Source organism: Canis lupus, chromosome 15, assembly GCF_003254725.2.
Source record: "Canis lupus dingo isolate Sandy chromosome 15, ASM325472v2, whole genome shotgun sequence".
NCBI lineage: Eukaryota > Metazoa > Chordata > Mammalia > Carnivora > Canidae > Canis > Canis lupus.
Window position 1 is genome coordinate 6,579,562 of NC_064257.1, and position 19,909 is coordinate 6,599,470.

General features: G+C 41.7%; 1 protein-coding gene across 2 annotated transcripts in view; it reads left to right on the forward strand.

Annotated features, from left to right (window-relative positions):
* PSMB2 (proteasome 20S subunit beta 2) overlaps positions 1-15,957 on the forward strand; it is a 33,502-nt gene extending 17,545 nt beyond the window's left edge. For both annotated transcript variants that reach the window (XM_025419956.3, XM_025419955.3), the window contains exons 4-6: positions 11,987-12,149; positions 13,672-13,721; positions 15,722-15,957. In XM_025419956.3, coding sequence (XP_025275741.1) covers positions 11,987-12,149; positions 13,672-13,721; positions 15,722-15,829 — 321 coding nt within the window. In that variant the 3' untranslated portion in view covers positions 15,830-15,957. The remainder of the gene's footprint in view (positions 1-11,986; positions 12,150-13,671; positions 13,722-15,721) is intronic.
* Positions 15,958-19,909: the final 3,952 nt, after the last annotated feature.

Consider the following 19,909-nt stretch of genomic DNA (forward strand, 5'->3'; position numbering starts at 1 on the left):
AACATATATAAATACCTATCTCTATTTAGCTTTTACTACGTGTTCTACATATGTAAAATCCACAATCTAAATAGTTTGTTAAATATGGCTGAGATTTTCAGGGGAATGGAAGAGATCGAAACTAGAGAGGTAGTCCATGTTATGAACACTGATGAAAAAGCTTTTTGCTAAAGCAGTGGGGCTCTCTGGAAGCTTGTTGACTAAGAGGGGGAGTTAGCATAATCAGATAAGATTTGGTTAGACCATTGTCTCCTCTTTGGTGAAGTGTTTGGGGAAAGAAGAGAAAAGCAGGGAGACCAATGAGGAGCTTCTATGTCAATTGAAGAGGTAAGACTATCTTGTGTTGAACATAGGCTGCTAATGGGGAGCACTGTGTTCTAATAGAGGGGCTCGTAAACACGGTTTCCTTAGTGTTCTATATCTGATTGCTGTGGACATCCAGAAACATACACAGTCATATATAGTCCTAAGTATCTTTTCTAGCAGACTTACTTATTGACTCGGGAAGGTGAATCAGCTCTGATGTTCAATATTCATAGATACTCATGGGTATGCTTAGTATGTACAACCTAATATTTGCCTTGTAGTATACAAGGCATGGCTTCTGCACTTAATTTTTTGAGAACTGGCTTAAAGGTATATGGGATCTTAAATTTTCCCTGGAAACTGCCAGCTCATGAAAAAAGTTCAAGTGGTCTTGTTGCAGACATGGTGGTGTTGGTTTTACCATTGCACAATCAGCAATTTTATTTTGATGTTATTTAGGAGAAAGCAGTATTTTTGATTAGCAAGTAAAATTAATGTAGAAAACAAATCCCGTGTTAACTAGTTGGTATAATAAGGCATCTGTGCCATGTTGCATTTCAACTCATTAAATTTCTAAAGTTCTAATTACGGTAAGATTACAACTTTAACAGGAGAACTGTTCAAACTTGGGGTTAGTGATGGCTTTAGAGAAGTAAAATTTACAGAAATTTTGGAATTCTTGAAGGGGACCTTTAAAATCTAGTTTTGTTAAAAATTGAAATATGCACAATATTCAAATTTTTTGCTCCTTAGTTTCAGATTCAGTTGACATTATTTGGGCACCTACTACTTACTAGGCCTTCTTTCAGGAACTTTAAGAGAGACTAGCATTCTTTATTCCTCACAGCTGTCAGGCAAGCAATCCTATCCCCATATTCAGATGGGGCACTTGGCAGCTCCAGGACCAAATGACAACTCAAGTAACAAATGTAAAATGATAAAGCTGCATTTGATCTTGGGTCTTCATTGCTTTTTTCACAAAAATACATCCCTATCTTCTGACTTATAGCATTTAAAATCATAGTTTATTCAAATAATTTAAAAGATGTTTGCTTTTAAAGTTTAACATCTTGGTTGTAATTGCAATAACATTGCCGATCTTAAGTTCAAGAACTCAGCCGTTGTAAGGATTGTTGCCAGTGTGGTAAGCAAAACATTTGACACGAGCTAATCATTATAAAAGGAAAGTGAGGACAGTTCTTATATTAGGATGATTTCACATGCCAGCATCAAACAGATACACCAAGTAGACTTCCAGAGAAGGACCTACGGTGGAGAAAAGAGAAAGGGAAATTTTGGTTAGTCTCATTTTCAGGATAATGCTGCTTTTGTCTTGGGCCTCTAAAGATCAGAGGTTTGCTTGTTTCTATATTTTTCAAGTTAGTGTGAGACTCTGTAAACATGGGCCATTTTGTTTTTTAGTGCTACAAAGATAAATGTATCCGAAACAAGAGAAAACAAGGCAAGTCAAGCAGTCCGTTTAATTTAGCTTCCTTGTTGTGAAGCTCAGATAATATTCTGATCCTGATCAGTTTAAACTCCCTACTTTTTTTCAGTCGCAGGATTAGGCCAAGACTGTTTACAGCTTCCAACTTCATACCTCCTTTTTCCCTGCCCTCAAAGTGGATAACAGAGCTGGTCCCAGCTTGTGATTTTGAAAGTCCAGTTTTTTCCCAACTCCCCAGAATGTCTCCCCAAACTTAGTGCAGTCTTTGAGATCAGCCTCTGCTCATCAGTCGCCATCTACTGTTTGCCTGGTCTCTCCAGACCTGCCTCACCCCTGTCACACTCACTTTCTCCACTTTATGTCCAGTCGTTCACACTCCCCAGTCTGCTGTGTGTTCTTTCTTGTCTCTTTGCTTTTGCTGACTCTGCCTGTTTACCAGGCATTCACGCCTGAATGTACCTCCACATCTCCAGATGGCTAGCTTTTAATAGTTAAGACTCAGTTTTCCAGGGAAGCTTTCTCTGTATTCCCCACCCCCCAAACACACGTCACCCTCAGTTTCTTGGTGGTCTCATGGCAGCCTAGGAATGGCTCTGCTCTGGTGTCCTGTTGTAATGGGTCACTTTCTTCCACATATGAATACAGGAATGAGTGTTTGTGGAAATGAAAAACATCCCAACTAGCTGGCTCTTCATTCAAATCAAATCCTGATTTGGATTGTATACTCTTTTCTCTTTCCAGCTGCCTCTGGACAGCTCAACCGAATAAGCTCATAGGATCCAAATTGAGTTTTTTATGTTTGCTCTACCTTCTTTCCCCTTACTGAGAGCCTACTTAACGCCTCTTTCTCCTTCATTTTCTGTTCTATTAGGTATTAATACCTGTCAGTTCTACCTTCTAACTAAAGTTCATATTCCATTTCTCCCCCTCTATCCCTACCACTTCTGGAGTGTCCTGTGACATGAAAAAGGCTTGGCCCAGCAGGGGGATAGGAGTGGTTTTCACCGGATCCTCTTTGATTGATATGCTGAAGTTCATATTCTTTAGGAAGCCAATGACAGCACCACCCCAGGTCTTCTGCTTCCTGCTAAAATCACCTAATTCACTCAGCATACATGTTCCCATCATCGCCAGTACCCACACAGTCCATGTCCTCCATGTTGTTTTACCTTCACATGTACTGTTTCCTTCATCTGGAATCCTCCTATCCCTGTCTATTTTATGAGCTCTTTCCACAACCAGGCTTCCATTTTCATCACCTGCCATAATGCTTTTCACATAGTAAATGCTCAGTAAGTAACATCTATTAAGTTTAGAATAAAGGGGCCCCTGGCTGGCTCAGTTAGTAGAGCATGCAGCTCTTGATCTTGTGGTTGTGAGTTCAAGCCCCATGTTAGGTATAGATACAGAGATTACTTAAAAATAATAATAAAATATAATCCCATTTCATTTTTGTCTAAGATTTTATTTATGTATTCATAGAGATGCAGAGAGAGACGCAGAGACGCAGGCAGAGGGAGAAGCAGGCTCCATGCAGAGAACCTGATGTGGGACTCGATCCCAGGTCTCCAGGATCACGCCCTGGGCTGCAGGCGGTGCTAAACCGCTGCACCACCGGGACTGCCCTATAATCCCATTTCAAATGCAAAAGCAAAGTTGGCTGGAATATCTGCCCATTTCATAATAACTCTGTGTTCTGGTCTCAGCTCTTGCAGGATTTGGTTAAAGCCTTTTATAAATTGTGTACGTTTATACTTAAGGCATAATTAGCATTGTTGTTAAAGAGATTGATGGATTTCCTTAAAAAGGACTGTGTTGCAGAGGATTAAAGTCAGAATACACATGAACTATATTGTTTGGGCAGTATGGGTAGATCTTCCCCAGCCCCATCCATAGAGCCACAGTCTTTTAGAGCTAGAAAAGGTTCATAGGTTGTGAAGACAGAAGTTGCTGAAATCTCTGAGATTTTTTTTTAGTCTTTATATAGTGAACAGTGCAATTCCAACATAAGTACAGAGTCTTTTAAATAAAATGGCAAAATTGACATTGAAATTTCAAGTTTATTTATCATTTTAGAGAGCGAGCGAGCAAGCATGCTAGTGGGGAAGGGACAGAGGGAGAGTGAGAATCTCAAGCAGACTCCCCACTGAGCATGGAGCCTGATGTAGGGCTCAATCCCATGACCTTGAGATCATGACTAGAGCGGAAATCAAGAGTTGGGTACTCAACCCAGCCACTCAGGTGCCCCGATACTGAAATTTCACAATTATTCCATCAAACCCATGCAAAGCAAGTAGCTAGTGAATTCTATTGATGATTGGAAACAAGCTCTTGATTCAGAGTTCAGAGCATTAGTATAAGAAAATGATAACTGATCCATTTTGTTTATTAATGAATTTGTAAAATTGGGCATTGGCAAAGCATTTATGGTATCGATATCTGCTTATCACAGGTGCTTATTGAGTACTTATTACATGTTTTATATAGTTTCAGACCCTATAGGGGAGCTGTGCGGTCCAACATTAAATTTATCTCTTTAAAACTTGGGGATCCCTGGGTGGCTCAGTGGTTTAATGCCTGCCTTCGGCCCAGGGCGTGATCCTGGAGTCCCAGGATTGAGTCCCACATTAGGCTCCCAGCATGGAGCCTGCTTCTCCCTCTGCCTGTGTCTCTGCCTCTCTCTCTCTCTCTCTGTCTCTCATGAATAAATAAATAAAATCTTTAAAAAATAATAAAACTTAAAAGTATTATTGGTCTTGTAAGATGTGATACATGAAATAGCAATAGATACTGGTATGCAAAATAGTATATTCTGAAATATTTGAGTGTGAAACTGACATTTACATATTGAATCGTATTTTCACACTAATTTCCATTTTGTGGAGGCAGCATGGTTTCCTAGAAAAGCATGCAAGCTTGGAATCAGAAAGCCTAAACTCTGGTCCTGACACTAACTAGCTGTGTGGCTTAGGGCACATCACTGTCTCTTCTTTAAAATTGAGTCCTCACATTTGTAAAAGGGATGTTGGGCAGACTAGTTGAGCTTTCTTCAACTCTATAGATGGCATTTTTGTGAAATACTCTCAATGCCAAAGATGAGATTTTTAGGAAGCTTTGACAGTTGATGGGGTAAAAGAAATTAGCATGCACTGTCCCTTTAAAACCTAGTCTCTGTTTAAAATAAATAAAATAAAATAAAACCCAGTCTCTGTTTAGTTTATTTAGAAGTCTATTGATTAAAACACTGTCCTCACTAGACAGACTCCTTTGTCCTATTGGTAGTTCTGCATCTCCTTCCAGATCACTCCAGGAATGGAAATATGCTTTACACACTGTGTAATGTTCCAGGGTACAGCACAGTGCAAAAGAAACTGCACCTCCAGAGCACCTCACTCATAGCGACATCATCCTATTCAATTAGAGGTGGCAAAGGCTGGCCTGGCTCCAAAGGAAGACTGTCAATTCCTCTCTTTTTCTGTGTCCACGCTCGGCAGGATGCTTCCTCACGCCCACCTCTCTCCCCCTTGCTGTGACTTTGGCTTCCGCCAGATGTCACACCGCTGCTTGTCACCGCCCAGACTCTCGTCGCTGATTTTGTTGTTTCTGTGTATTTATCACAACTGTTCTCTTTAGCTGTAAAATTTATGGAATTTCACACTTTTCTTAATCACTACAGTGTTTCTTTTTCATGAGAGAGGGAATATACGGAGTTGTATGTACCAGAGTTGGAAGGCTGGAAATGCTCCACCTAACTTGAGGGAAGTTTGCTTGTGTGTACCATGTACACCCCCCAACCCTCCATATGCACAGTGAAACAGAGCTCAGTTCTGCCGGACTTGGGTACTTAGGAAGTCCATTTCAGTCCCAGGGAGAAGTGCACAAGAGATGTGCTTATTGGTTAATTTCCCTAGCTTAAATTTTATCCCTTTTCGCAACCCAATAAAGGGTGTGTGTGATTTGATTGGTTCTTTGTGGGACATCTTGATCTTATTAATGCAGTCAGATCCTGAAAGTGACGGTGCTGATTATGGTCATAATAACTACTCTGTATTACTATCTAACAGGCATTTGTAATGGGCAGTTTATTATTATTGTCCCTGTCGTATAGGTGAAGAAATCTCAAAATGACTTTAAAGCTCTCCATTTAAAAATAACCTTATATCATGTATTGTGGGAGAGGGAGTAAAAGGAGAGGGAGAGACTGAATCTTAAGCAGGCTCCTCCCCTATTGTAGAGCCTGTTGCTGGTCTCAATCTCACAACCCTGGGATCATGACCTTAGCCAAAATCAAGAGTTGGATGCCTAACTGAGCCACCCAGGTGCCCCTCGTGTGTGTGTGTGTGTGTGTGTGTGTGTGTGTGTGTGTGTAAATTCATGAGAGACAGAGGCAGAGACAGAGGCAGAGACAAAGGCAGACGGAGAAGCAGGCTCCATGCAGGGAGCCCAATGGGGACTCGATCCTGGGATTCCGGGATCACACCCTGAGCCAAAGGCAGACGCTCCACTGCTGAGCCACACAGGTGTCCCCCTCATATATTTTTTTAAGGGAGGAAAAGAGCACATTTTTTAGCATTCCCCCTTACACTTGTAAACAGAGGCAAAATTTTGGCAGTACTTTGTTTTAGAAGCTAAAATTCATTTTGAATTACTAGGACGGTTCATTAAAATTTTTTTCTTTGTCAATTAGATAGATATATCTTTAAAACTAAGTATTCTGGTGTTTACACTGCAAACGGTTGACGATAATCCTCAGGGCTATCGGGCAGAGAATGTCTCATCTAAATGTTTGGATTCATTTATTGGTCATCTGGATGTTTAGTTCAGAATTGTATATAATATTTGGTCCTACCCTTTGTTGTGAAAGATGCCTTGACATTCAAGATACGGTTCTTGCCTTGGGGACCTCATAACTTTGTTTTATTACCTAGACTTGCTATCTAAATAATTAGAATAGTGGTGACAACCAAAGAGTCGATTATATCATGCACAGAACAAGAACTACTTTATAAAGGATAGAGGTTTCCCAGCAAATCTGTCATGAGTGATTAGTGTTTCCATTTCCCCAGAATAATTGGCAGATTCTCACAGGTAAAGCTAATCATGGGATAGAAAGGAATTGATGAAAAAATAAGTAGAAAGTGAGTCTTGGCACTCAGATGGATATATTTATATCAGCAGAAACAGCATGAAAGTACTTAATAAATAAATGGTACTTAACTCTCCAAGTCTGCATGTGGGGTTTGTTTTTGTTTTTATTTTTTCAGACTTCCAGAAAATCTCTTAAGTCTCCAAGCCTGTGTCAATCTCAAGATAGGTTAGGGTTGGTTGACTGTGAAGTGGATATGCTCTAAGTTAAGATGTTTGTGAATGTCTTCAACAGTGAATACAATCACCTTGAGGCCTCTGAAACAAGTCAGGGAAGCGGAGGGAAGGAAACTGTCATTCACGGCATTTCTGCCATGTGTCCGGCAGTGTGCTGGGCACTTGTTACTAACATCTCTCTGTGTCCCCTTTTGAAGACACCTATGAGAAATTGTATTTCAGTGCTAGGAGTAAGTGGGCTTCTCCTGAGTACTTGCCCTCTGTATTTCATGGACACCATGAACTTCATAGATGATTGTGTTTCTCTAGTAATAATTTTAGTATTTATTGAGTGTTTACTGTGTCTTGGCACTATGCTTATTGTTTATATGCATGATCTCTTTGAATCTTCACTGTAGCTCTTTTGTGTAGGTATTAGCCCATGTTTTTATTTTTTATTTATTTATTTTTTAAGATTTATTTATTTATTCATAGAGAGAGAGAGAGGCAGAGACACAGGCAGAGGGAGAAGCAGGCATCATACAGAGAGCCCGATGTGGGACTCACTCCAGGGTCCCCAGGATCACACCCTGGGCTGCAGGCGGCGCTAAACCGCTGCGCCACCGGGGGCTGCCCCTAGCCCATGTTTTTAATGAGGACACTAAGATTCAGAGAAGTGACTAGCTTTTCTAAAGCCACACATTGATTGGTAAGACAGCCAGATTTCGAACTCAGGTCTAACTGTACAGTGTAAGCCATCTGTTTCTTCCAAAGATACTTATTTATGCTATTGTTCTCTGCTTCGTTGAATTCTAAGTGCCTAACCTGTAGCCTCATTTTTTCTTTACTTAGCAACCATGTCTAAAGGGAGGTAGAAATAGAAGGACCCAGGAGTCTAGCAAAAAGCAACAATGTATGTACATTCAGAGAGAGCTGGCCCTCCATAAACATGAGTAAATTCTTGGAAATAAGACCTAGTACTACTTTATGACATTTGTCTAGTGATTTTCCTCATCATCTTGTGATACCTAGGCAGTAGCTACATATAAATTAAAACGTGTAATGCTTTCTGGTATGATTATTACTCATTCAAATACTTATTGAGCGTGTATGATATGCTTGTATATCATTGAACAAATCATACATAATCCTGCCTTCGTGGAGCTTAGAATTGACATAAATATTTGAATAGGTGAGTTGTAGCTTACAGGTAAGAATTTACCTAAACACACCACCAGTAGTCACACACTGTGTATGCTGTCAGAATAGCACAAAATTGAAGTGCTTGGAAATTGTCTCATTCCAGGAAAGTGGTGAGGAATCAATATGAGGGACTATAACAGTCAAGAAACCCATAACTATGGCTTTGTCACTTTGAACACCGTGATTCTGAGAGGAGCAAGAGTGACAGTATACAAGACTTTATTTGAAATTAAAAAAAAAAAAAAAAAAAAAAACTAGTGTGAGCCAGGGATCTTTGATGGAGCATTGTCAGAATTTCAGAAACTGCAAGTTGTTACACAGATGTATTGATTTAATTAGTCTAGATAACACCATTTATTTATGCTTGAGCATCTCACACTTGCAAAAGTTGGTAATTCAAAGTCACACAATAATTTGTGAGTTTTCTTCTCTACCACGTGTTGTGGCTTCTGAATACCAACTTTGATGAGTGTATCAGATGCTTCAGCATAAATAAATGATATTATATAGACCAGTTTGGCAGTACAGTTTGCTTTTGAAGTTCCATTGATACAGTTTCATGTAAAATCTTTTGGTGGTGGCCTTTAAAATCCCATGTTTTAAACACAGTGCAGTCTCATAGGATGGGCAGGATCCTCCCTGGAGACAGAGCATATCTGAGTTCCGTTGCTTAGACTTCTTTGGGTAGCTGAGTGCATCCTTAACTCACCGTTACAACTTGATAAAATTGTTCTGGTTGACTGTACAGTGGGTATTTTGGCCTGAGAATGAAGAATAGTAGTTAGCCTCTTAAGAAAAAGATGAACCTTTTTTTTGTTTTTAAATAGGTAAGAGGGATCCCTGGGTGGTGTAGTGGTTTAGCGCCTGCCTTTGGCCCAGGGCGCGATCCTGGAGACCTGGGATTGAATCCCACGTCGGGCTCCCGGTGCATGGAGCCTGCTTCTCCCTCTGCCTGTGTCTCTGCCTCTCTCTCTCTCTCTCTATCATAAATAAATAAAAATTAAAAAAAAAAAAGCTATTGTGTTAAATAAATAAATAAATAGGTAAGAGACTTTATTATGAAATTTCTTGGATTTGCTGAGATGCTAGAATCCGCATCTCAGCCGTCTGTCTCTCCCCTGCCCCCACTTTCCTTCTCTCTGTTTCCTCTTTGCTGTTCCACTTTGAATCATAACAACACGAAGGTATTCTATGTCGGCCTGATTTTACAGGACTGTTTTCACACTTAGAAAAAATTCTATTAGATATATATTTTTATCTTTAGCTAATTTAAACAGTTTTGTCTTTGTTGTTTAAAGTGGTAAGCTACTAAAAGGAGACTGGGGTATGGCTAATATAGGGAGATTTAGGCAGCATCTTTTTTTTTTAATTTTTATTTATTTATGATAGAGAGAGAGGCAGAGACACAGGCAGATGGAGAAACAGGCTCCATGCACCGGGAGCCCGACGTGGGATTTGATCCTGGGTCTCCAGGATCGCACCCTGGGCCAAAGGCAGGCGCTAAACCACTGTGCCACCCAGGGATCCCTAGGCAGCATCTTTTCTTCCAGAGTTTAGGATGCCTCACCTCTATTATTTTTTCTCACAATACCCCCTGGAAAATGGAAAGGGGAAGGATTAATTAACCCAGTTTTACACATAAGGAAATAAAAACTCATAGGGGTTAAATGTCTTGTCTAAGATCAGACTTACTAAGAACATAGTTGCAGAATGTGGCGGAGAGTGTGGAGCCTGGAGGCTGGCGGAGTGTAGCAAGCTGCCCACTAGGCAGGCAGGTAATTATTTTCAATAATTCGTCAATTAAGTCTTGACTGTTGCTGGTCAGTTCTTCCTCCTCTCAGCCTGTCCACCATCTTATTCCCGAGGCAGAAACTTGTTTGCAGTTTAGGGCTATTCTGTAGTCTTTAGGAAATGTTACTAGGATAACTGGCTTGGAGTTCCAAGTAGCATATGATGTTTTCCTGTGTTCTTCTAACATCTGTTTCTTCAAGCTTCCTAGTGCCCATGTTAATCATTGTTAAAGGAATGTACAGTGTCACTAGCTCTGACTTCTTTATGGTCTATAAAAGGGTGTGTAAATATATTGTTTCATTTAATGTGAATTTAATTGAATATATAAATTTAAGAATGGGCACATAGCCTTAAGCAGAGCCTCACTACCCACTGGAGCAAATGTAAGACAAAAACACATTTTACAGAGAAAAAGAAAGCCATTAAAATGGGAATCTCACCACTGATGCCTAGGGGCATAGACAGGCTGACTTTAACATGGTAAATAGCTGGTTTAGAAAAAAAAAAATCATCCATTTGGAGATGAAGAGCAAGGCAGACTTAGTCAAGGTTCTTTGTAGAAATTTGCATGAGATTTGCTGGTAATGCAAAGAAAGGACACCTGTTATTACCTTGTATTTGTCTCATTGATATAAGTTACCTTTTAGTTACCTTAGGAGAGCCTTGTTACATGAGAAAAATATTACTAGCATTTCACTTAAATCTACGGTTCTCCTAGTATTACTCTTGCCACAGTCTAACATATTTATGGACTTCCATTATTACTCCCTGCATTAAAAGTTTAGTGATTTGAAGGATACCTGGCTGGCTGACTCTTGATCTAGGTAGGGGTTGTGAATTCAAGCCCCTCATTAGGTGTGGAGCCTACTTAAAATTTTTTTAAAAACTAAAAAAAAAAAAAAAAATGTATAGTGATTTGACTTAAATTTTTGAGACCTACTGTCCTTTTGCACCCCAAGAGTTGTTTCTTTAATACTGGGGCATACAGTCTACCACTTGAGATTTTGGTGCCCAGACTGAACTTGTTTATTTTGGAAGAGGTAATTGGGGTTGCTGCTTTCTTAGTCTGTGGCCTGACACTCTCAGAACTGTGTGTGTTGGTTTCAGCAATTAGGAAAGATATAAGAGCAACGATGCTTTGCCTTTGAAATGCTTTCATACGCCGGGATACCTGCACCCCGATATTTATAGCAGCAATGGCCACGATAGCCAAACTGTGGAAGGAGCCTCGGTGTCCAACGAAAGATGAATGGATAAAGAAGATGTGGTTTATGTATACAATGGAATATTACTCAGCTATTAGAAATGACAAATACCCACCATTTGCTTCAACGTGGATGGAACTGGAGGGTATTATGCTGAGTGAAGTAAGCCAGTCGGAGAAGGACAAACATATGTTCTCATTCATTTGGGGAATATAAATAATAGTGAAAGGGAATATAAGGGAAGGGGGAAGAAATGTGTGGGAAATATCAGAAAGGGAGACAGAACGTAAAGACTGCTAACTCTGGGAAACGAACTAGGGGTGTTGGAAGGGGAGGAGGGCGGGGGGTGGGAGTGAATGGGTGACGGGCACTGGGGGTTATTCTGTATGTTAGTAAATTGAACACCAATAAAAAATAAATAAAAAATAAAAAAATAAAATAAATCCTTGATGCAAAAAAAAAAAAAAAAAAAAGAAATGCTTTCATAGGCTTTAAGAAGAAAGCAGTTTTTTTTGAATACCTCTAAGTGCTCTCAAAGCTCTCCAGAGAAAAAAAAGCCAACCTCCCTTTACGTCTTACCACACTCTTGGGCCTTTAAATTCCCCTCAATTTTTACTTTCATCATGACTTGCTTAGCTACTGCTGTTTTCTTACTCATCAATAATGGGAATGTTCCCTTTGTCACAGAAAGGGATGTTGGTGTCATTGCTTTGACCGTGTCTTTCTTTCGCAGACCCCGTATCATGTCAACCTCCTCCTGGCTGGCTACGATGAGCATGAGGGTCCAGCGCTCTACTACATGGACTACTTGGCAGCCTTGGCCAAGGCCCCTTTTGCAGCCCATGGCTATGGTGCTTTCCTGACTCTCAGTATCCTGGACCGATACTACACACCAAGTAAGTCCTCGCACTCCAGGTAGGGAGTAGTAGCAGAGTCCCGTCCTGAGTTGCTTCCCGGTTTTGTACACTACCCCTTGGAGTTGGGTGGTCAGGGTTTGAATAGCGCATGGATCTTAGGAAGCACATCCAGGTACCTTGTGGAAGCTGTTCTCGCCTGCAGGTCAGTAGGATTATTAAAAGGCTAGTAAAAATCCCTTTTTTGCCAGACAAAAAGAGATACTGTTGGTGTCCAGAGCTGGGGTTTTTTTGTTTGTTTTAAAGAGTGTTGGAGTAGTAAAACTAATTTTTCAGTTTTTTTTTTTTTTTAATTTTTCAGTTTTTTAACTCATTTTGTCCTGCCAAGATGCTTATTACCATCTCAGCTATAAAGAATGAGAGAGTAAACCAAATGATTTGTATGTTTGTTTTGAGCTTGTGAGGAAGAACAGGTTCCCCAGCATGACAACTGAGGATTTCTTTGCTTGAACGTTAATGCTTTCGAAGGCCACAACCTGGGCCCTTCCCTTGGTTCTCATCACCTAATGGCTGCTCAGCCTGTAAGAAAAAGCTGGCTTTCTACTTGTCAGTGAAATGTTAGCTTGGCAAAGCTTCCAGCACAGGGATGCTTTTGTGCTCATAACTTGTATCTTCTGATTCCAATCCTAAGCTTGACTTTAGCCACTGTGAGCAATAGGCACTTGGGATTTTTCGCTCTTACAGGCTGTATGTGCAGCACAGGGAGCCATTTCTTTCCTTAAGTTCCATTCTTCCCTGTCAGTACAGGAGAAATCTGGCTTCTCCAGTCTTTTTTGGTGCTGCCCTCTCACTCAACCTTAGCCATGACAGAGGTCTAGGCCACATCCTGAAAAGAATTAGCCTGACCTATTAGTGACTGTTTCTTGATTTGGCATCTGTCAGTAATGCAGCTGACTTGCCCACCGAAACCACGACTAACCACCCCTGAAGCCTAACTGCATAATATGTCATCCCAGTTTGCCATGCTTGTGGACAGTTCCTTTGGCTTCTGTTTTATGAGAGTCTTAGCCCTGCCCATGAATTCTCTTTCCATTGTTAAACTGAGACCCAGCTGGGAAAATGAGACTAAAACTCTGGCCCTATCCTCCTTTCCCCTGATTTGCAGCTGGCCTGGGCAGATGGAACTGATTTAAGCTCTGTTCTAAAAGGGGTGGTGGTGGTGGTGCGTGTAGGGTGAGGGGGATGGGCTATAAAGAGGCAAGCTGCTGGACCTTCTAGAGGCTGGCCCTGGCCCTGGGAAGCAGAATTCCGTCATGCTTACCCTTCTCTGTAGCAAATCAATTTGCCACGGCCGGTGGCGGCCAGAGTACGGGGTCTGGGGCGCCTTCCACTGCATATGGAATAAGTTTGTCGCAAGCTAAAGATTAGGCATTTTTTTTTGTGTGTGTGCCATTTCCATTTGTGTGACATACTGACCTGAAGAAGTTTGAAATGTAAAAGTTGTGGCAGAGAGCTGGACTTCCTGGCCACACCCTGAGTGCATGGCCTCTGTGTTCTCTTTCAGCCATCTCTCGGGAGAGGGCCGTGGAGCTCCTTAGGAAATGTCTGGAGGAGGTGAGTAGCTCCCACAGGATCCTGAAAGGAATGTTTATCTCTGTTTGCCAGTGTTGTTCCATTCCTTGGTTGTATTTTTCTAATCTTTGCCAGAAGGTATAATAAATACCCACTAACCAGATGTGAACTTGTTACCAGGGATAGAATTTGGTGGCTAACAAGCTGATTTTTTTTCCCCTCATGGGTTTTCTCCTCATTGATGTCCGTTTTACCATTTAGTTACTTCAAAAAAAAAAAAAAAAAAAATTCAAAAAAATAAAATTAAATAAATAAATAAATAAAACAGATTCATGACTACCCCACTCCCATCCCCACCCCCAGTTCTGATTCATTTGTCCTGGTGTAGAGCCTGAGTGTTGAATTCACAGTGCCAGGTGATTTGCTGCAGGTGGTAGCTGAGCCATACTTTAAGAACTACTACTGCCCAAACTTTGTGCCTATTTTTGTGCCACCTGCAGTTGCCATACTGTCTGCTCTCTCAATAGTGCATTAGTCCTGGAGAGAGCCTTCCCTGAGAATTCAAGAGGCCATAGAAAGCCCTGGGAAGCTTTAGACAGAAGAGGAGAGTAGCCTCTAGTTTACGAGTCCTAGGATACAGACCTCACGCATTCCACTACTACTCCTCAGAGTCTAAGGCTTTTGGGGTATGTCTGGGGGATAAGGAAGAGAAAGCATCTCCCTTAGGCTTTTTAATTCTTCTACTGTTCTTGGGGCCTAAGGATAAACTTGAATTTGTGGTCTAATGGCAGTGGGAGGGTGGGAGCAGGTGGGAGCATTGGGCATAATGTCAATTTGCCTCTTACACAGTCCTGTCATTTTCAGTCCACAGTACCCCCTTCTCTCTCTTGTTAGCAAATCCCCTTTCCAAAGCAAAAGCTGAGAATTGACTCATGTGCTTTCCTTAACCATGCAGGTAAGAGGCCATACTAGTCCAGCAGTCATAAGTGTTACAGGAGGCAACTAGAGAGAAGCCACTGGCATTTGAAAGTAGTGCTTTGGGCTTTTATTCACTGTGGATTCTAAGGATGATCATTATAGAAACCTACATTTCCTTGTTGTCACCTTTTTCTTGATTTTGGAGCTTATTTCTGGACACAGGAGTCATCAGCTAGAGGACACTCTGGAAATGGAATGCGTTGTTGGTGCCCAGTTCTCAGCAATAAAGGAGATGGGAAATCTGGGAAGGAGGGTGTAGGCCTGTGGAGGTGGGCATTTCTGGGATACGCTCCTAAAGGAGCACATAGCCTTATGCCTTCCCCCTGAAGACTAAGTGAGGCGTCCAGGAACGGTGGCCACAGAAGCAAAGATTTCCTACAGCTGTGTTCCTCAGTAATCTCTAGCCAGGCTAGAGGGGCCATTTGCATCCATGCACGTAGAGCGCAGCTCCTTTGGAGCAGCCTCTCAGGTCGGGAGATGTTTTTTTTTTTTCCCGGGAGATGTTCTTTTAATCACAGGTCGGCTGGGATTGCGGGAGTCAGAGGCAGGGTTGTTCTAAGAGCATCTCTGCCAACATCCTTCCCACTGTTCTTCCCACCATTCCACTTCCCAGCTACACACACCCAGTCCTTATATAATGTTGGAGGGTGGGGGTGCCTGGAGCAAAATCTGGGGACGTAGGAGTACATTGCTCTGGTCCAAAGCTTATTCCTAGGGCAGTCACTCCTTTGTTGGCTTACTACCTTGAGAGAGTTTTAAAAAGCCTGTGTTTACTGGACTGGGGAATAGAGCCTTGACTTGTCTTATTCTCTCATCAGCTGACTGACCAGAGACCAGCTCCCAGCTGCATCTTCCAGGTCCTGCCCACTGCCCCCCAGCCTCCAGCTGCAGTTTGGGCTTTCTTTGGTGTCTGAGTACGGACCACCCCCAGTAGGATATAAGCTCCACAAAAGCAGGGATTTTTATCTATGCGCATGTTGTATGCCCAGTGCCTCAGAGAGCCTGGCCTGTAGTTAGTGCTCAGTAAATATTTTTTGACTAATTTTCTTCATGTCTCTCCACAGCTCCAGAAACGCTTCATCCTGAACCTGCCAACCTTCAGTGTTCGAATCATTGACAAAAATGGCATCCATGACCTGGACAACATTTCCTTCCCTAAACAGGGCTCCTAACCATATGCTGTCCCTCCCACTTGCCAGGGAACTTTTTTTTGATTGGCTCCTTCATCTTTTTCTACTCTTTTGACATGTATCCTTGATAGATAGTTAATTCAGAATAAAGCTGAATCTGGATAAATTAAGCACTTTGTGGTTTGAGTCTCAGTTGCCCTAAGACCATCTCAGGACAGAAATGGAGTGAGGATTATCTGGATTGGACTTTTTGCTAGGACTGTCTTTCCTTCCAACCTCTTCCCTTCATTAGTGCTTTAATTGCCCTTCAGCAGCTGACAGCCCCACCTTCTAGTTCACTGCCCAGCTTCCTTCCCGTCGCTCTTTCATGTATCTTGCTCGCTAATGTCTCATTCCCCTAAAGTAGTGGTTCTTTTTGCCCCAAAGCTTAACATTTTAAAAATTAATCAATTTGAATAGGTGATACATACACTTACTAAAAAATGCAAATGATATGCAGAGACACATAGTAAAAAATACTTATTTCCCCATAATTTGGTCACTTGCTTCCCTTCCTAGGGTAAACTTCATCTACTAATTTCTTATCCTTTCAGATCTAAGTTGTTCCTGTATAAACCATGTTTGTGCTTGCGCGCGCGCGCACACACACACGTTCCCTCTTAAAAATACTTTTAAATGTTCTACACATTTTTTTCTTTAACACTATACTAGAGATTGTCCTGTATCTGTGTGTGTGTGTGTGTGTGTATAGCTATCTTTTTCTTGTTGACAGTTGTGTAATGTTCTATTAAGTTGTACTATAGGCAGTTAACCAGATATCTGTTTTACTTCCTAGTTTTTTTTTTTGGAATGAACAGTGTAGATGGTTTTTGGTGCCACTAAAACAGTGGTTCTTAACTGGATGTTTGTATCAGAATCACCTGGGGAGTTTTCTTTTTTTGGGGTACATGATGAGGCTGTACTCACTCCCAGAATCTTTTTTTTTTCTTAAGATTTTATTCATTTATTAGAGAACAGGAGCGGAGGGAGGGGCAGACGGAGAGGGAGAAGCAGGCTCCTTGCTGAGCAGGGAACCCATCTTGGGGCTGGATCCCAGGACCCCTGGATCGTGACCTTGAGCTGAAGGTAGATGCGTAACCAACTGAACCACCTAGGCTTCCCTTACTCCCAGATTCTAATTAAGTAGGTTTGGGGCCCAGACAGGAATATTTTTTGAAGCTTCCCAAGTAGTTCTTATCTTCAACCATAATAGAATACCTCTGGGTGAAAGTTTCTTTAGAGAGTGGTCCTCAAACTTGAGCCTGAGCCCCAGTCCTCTGGGGGGGACTATGTACTGAGCTGTATTGACACAGCTTGCTGAGTTAAAAAAAAAAAAGTATTTACTAATCACTCAGTCCAACCACCATTCCAGTTGATGCTGCTGCTGGTGGCCCAGGAACTGCACTTCAAACCCCATTTGATCTTTTTTTTTTTAAAGATTTATTTATTTATGATAGACACAGAGAGAGAGAGAGGCAGAGACACAGGCAGAGGGAGAAGCAGTCTCCAGGCCGGGAGCCCCACGCGGGACTCAATCCTGGGACTCCCAAGATCGCGCCCTGGGCTGAAGGAAGGCGCCAAACCGCTAAGCCCCCCGGGGATTCCCCCCATTTGATCTTAAACTAGGATAAGGCCTACTTTATCCAGTTCTCTGCTACTCTTAATACCAGATACAGATAGGTTTTATCTGAAAATACCATCTCTCTGTTACCTACAGGTTAGAACAGTCATACTAACAGTATTGTGTTAATATCAGATGAGAATGTCATAAACTCTTTGACACAACAATGGTAAATGCTTTCTACCATAAGGAGAAAGTCACTGGATAAATGGGGGAAAGAGATGATTCATTTCACCACAGCTGGCCCAGCACTCTAGTGCCACTATGAATATGCATGGGTTTGGGCTTTTGGCTTGATGCCTGAATCTTTTTCTAGGACATCCAGTTTTAAAGCTCCACAGGTGAGTCCGACGCTTGCCCCAGTTGAGTACTACTAAAATACAGGTGGTCCTTCCTGCTTCATGGTTTTCCCATCTGTGAAGTGGTCAAAATTGTATCTATTCCATGGGAGATGGTTATGAGGATTCCATGAGATGAAGTAAAGCATTTTGAACAGGGCCTGGCACGCGTACATGCTCCGTAAGTATGTAATTGTTGGTAAGTTCCGTATTTTGCATCCACACCTCCCCAGGAATGAAGTAGTTCTCTGCCTCTGAATGTTACGTGTCCCCAGACCAGTCTAGGTAAATAAGCCCACCAGCCCACCCTGATTCCCAGTCTTTCTCCAACCCAGGTCTCTTTCCTGAGCTCCAGATCAACTTATTAGCCATAGGGACATCAAATATGTATAAAGCTGAGCTTTACCATCTCCTTCCTCCAAAATTCTACAGCATTCCATCTTAGTAATAGTCACCTAGCTCCCAAATCCCCAAGCCAGAAACCTAGGCATCTTTTTTTTTTTTTTTTTTTTTAATAATCTATAAACAGCGTGGGGCTTGAACTCACAGCCCTGAGATCAAGCATCAGATGCTCGACCAAATAAGCGAAGCAGATGCCCTGGCAACATTTATTATTTTTTTGTTAAAAGATTTTATTTATTCATGAGAGAGAGGCAGAGACACAGGCAGAGGGAGAAGCAGGCTCCCTGCAGTGAGCCTGATGTGGGACTTGATCTTGGGACCCCGGGATCATACCCTGAGCCAAAGGCAGATGCTCAACCGCTGAGCCACCCAGGCGTTCCAGCATCATTTGTTTTAAATAAACTTAATTTAAAATAAATTTGGTTTTACAGGAAAGTTGCAAAGATAATACAGAGTTTCTGTATACCTCTCACATGGTTCCCCCTTGTGTTAACGTCTTAAGTAGCCACTGTGCATTTATCAGAACGAAGAAACCAACATGGGTTGGTACATTACTATCAACTAAACTCCAGCTTTTATTCAGTTTTCCCACTGATGTCCTTTTTTTTGTTCTGGAATACAGGCCAGGATACCACTTGATACACAGCTAGGTGCCCTGTTTGGTGCCTTCTTTTTCTTCTACCTTCACATAGTCACCAACAAGTTCTAGCAGTTTGACCTCCCAAATCTTTTTTTTTTTTTTTTAAGATTTTATTTATTTATTCATGAGAGACACAGAGGGAGGCAGGCTCCATGCGGGGAGCCCGATGTGGGACTCCATCCCGGAACTCCAGCATCACACCTCGAGCCAAAGGCAGGCGCCAAACCGCTGAGCCACCCAGGGATCCCACTTCCTAAATCTTTTTTAGTAAAAATCTCTATCTCTAGTATTCTGATGTATCCCCCATCATTCTTTCCTGGACTGTTTTAACACCCTCCTGCCTTCTCTACTTTTCATTTCTTTCCTCTCTAGTTCTTTCTCTGTGCTCTACAAGTTTGATCATCTGTATCTCTTTTCACTTAAAACTCTTTATAATTTTTTAAAAATTTTTTATTTTTATTTAAATTTTTTTTTAATTTAAATTCAATTTGTCAACCTATAACATAACACCCAGTGCCCATCCATTCACTTAAAACTTCCTGACGGTTTCCCACTGTTTATAGAATAAAACCCAGTTCTTTAGTTTGACATGGTAGGCATTTCATAATCCTCTCTCGTGCTAGCTCCCCAAGTCCCTTCCCTCTTTGGGACCTCATAAAGCCCAGGATCCAATTAAAAAAAAAAGCCCTGGATCCAAATGAAGTTCTATGGACTTAGCCTGCATCTGACGTCACACCTGTAGATACCTACAAGAAGAAGGTTAAGCATTGCATCATGAAGCCTTTTTTTTTTTTTTTAAGATTTTTATTTATTCATGAAAGACGCAGAGAGAGGCAGAGACACAGGCAGAGGGAGAAGCAGGCTCCATGCAGGGAGCCCAACGTGGGTCTCCATCCCGGGACTCAGGGTCATGCACCGGCCAAAGGCAGTCGCTCAACCGTTGAGCCACCCAGGGATCCCCCAGCATGAAGCCTTTCATACAGATTATGTGTGCGATTGAGTCATAAAGTGGTCCGTTCTGATGTTTTCTAATCTTTCTATCAGATTTTGTTTTACTTACTTGTTTTAAAGATTTATTTAGG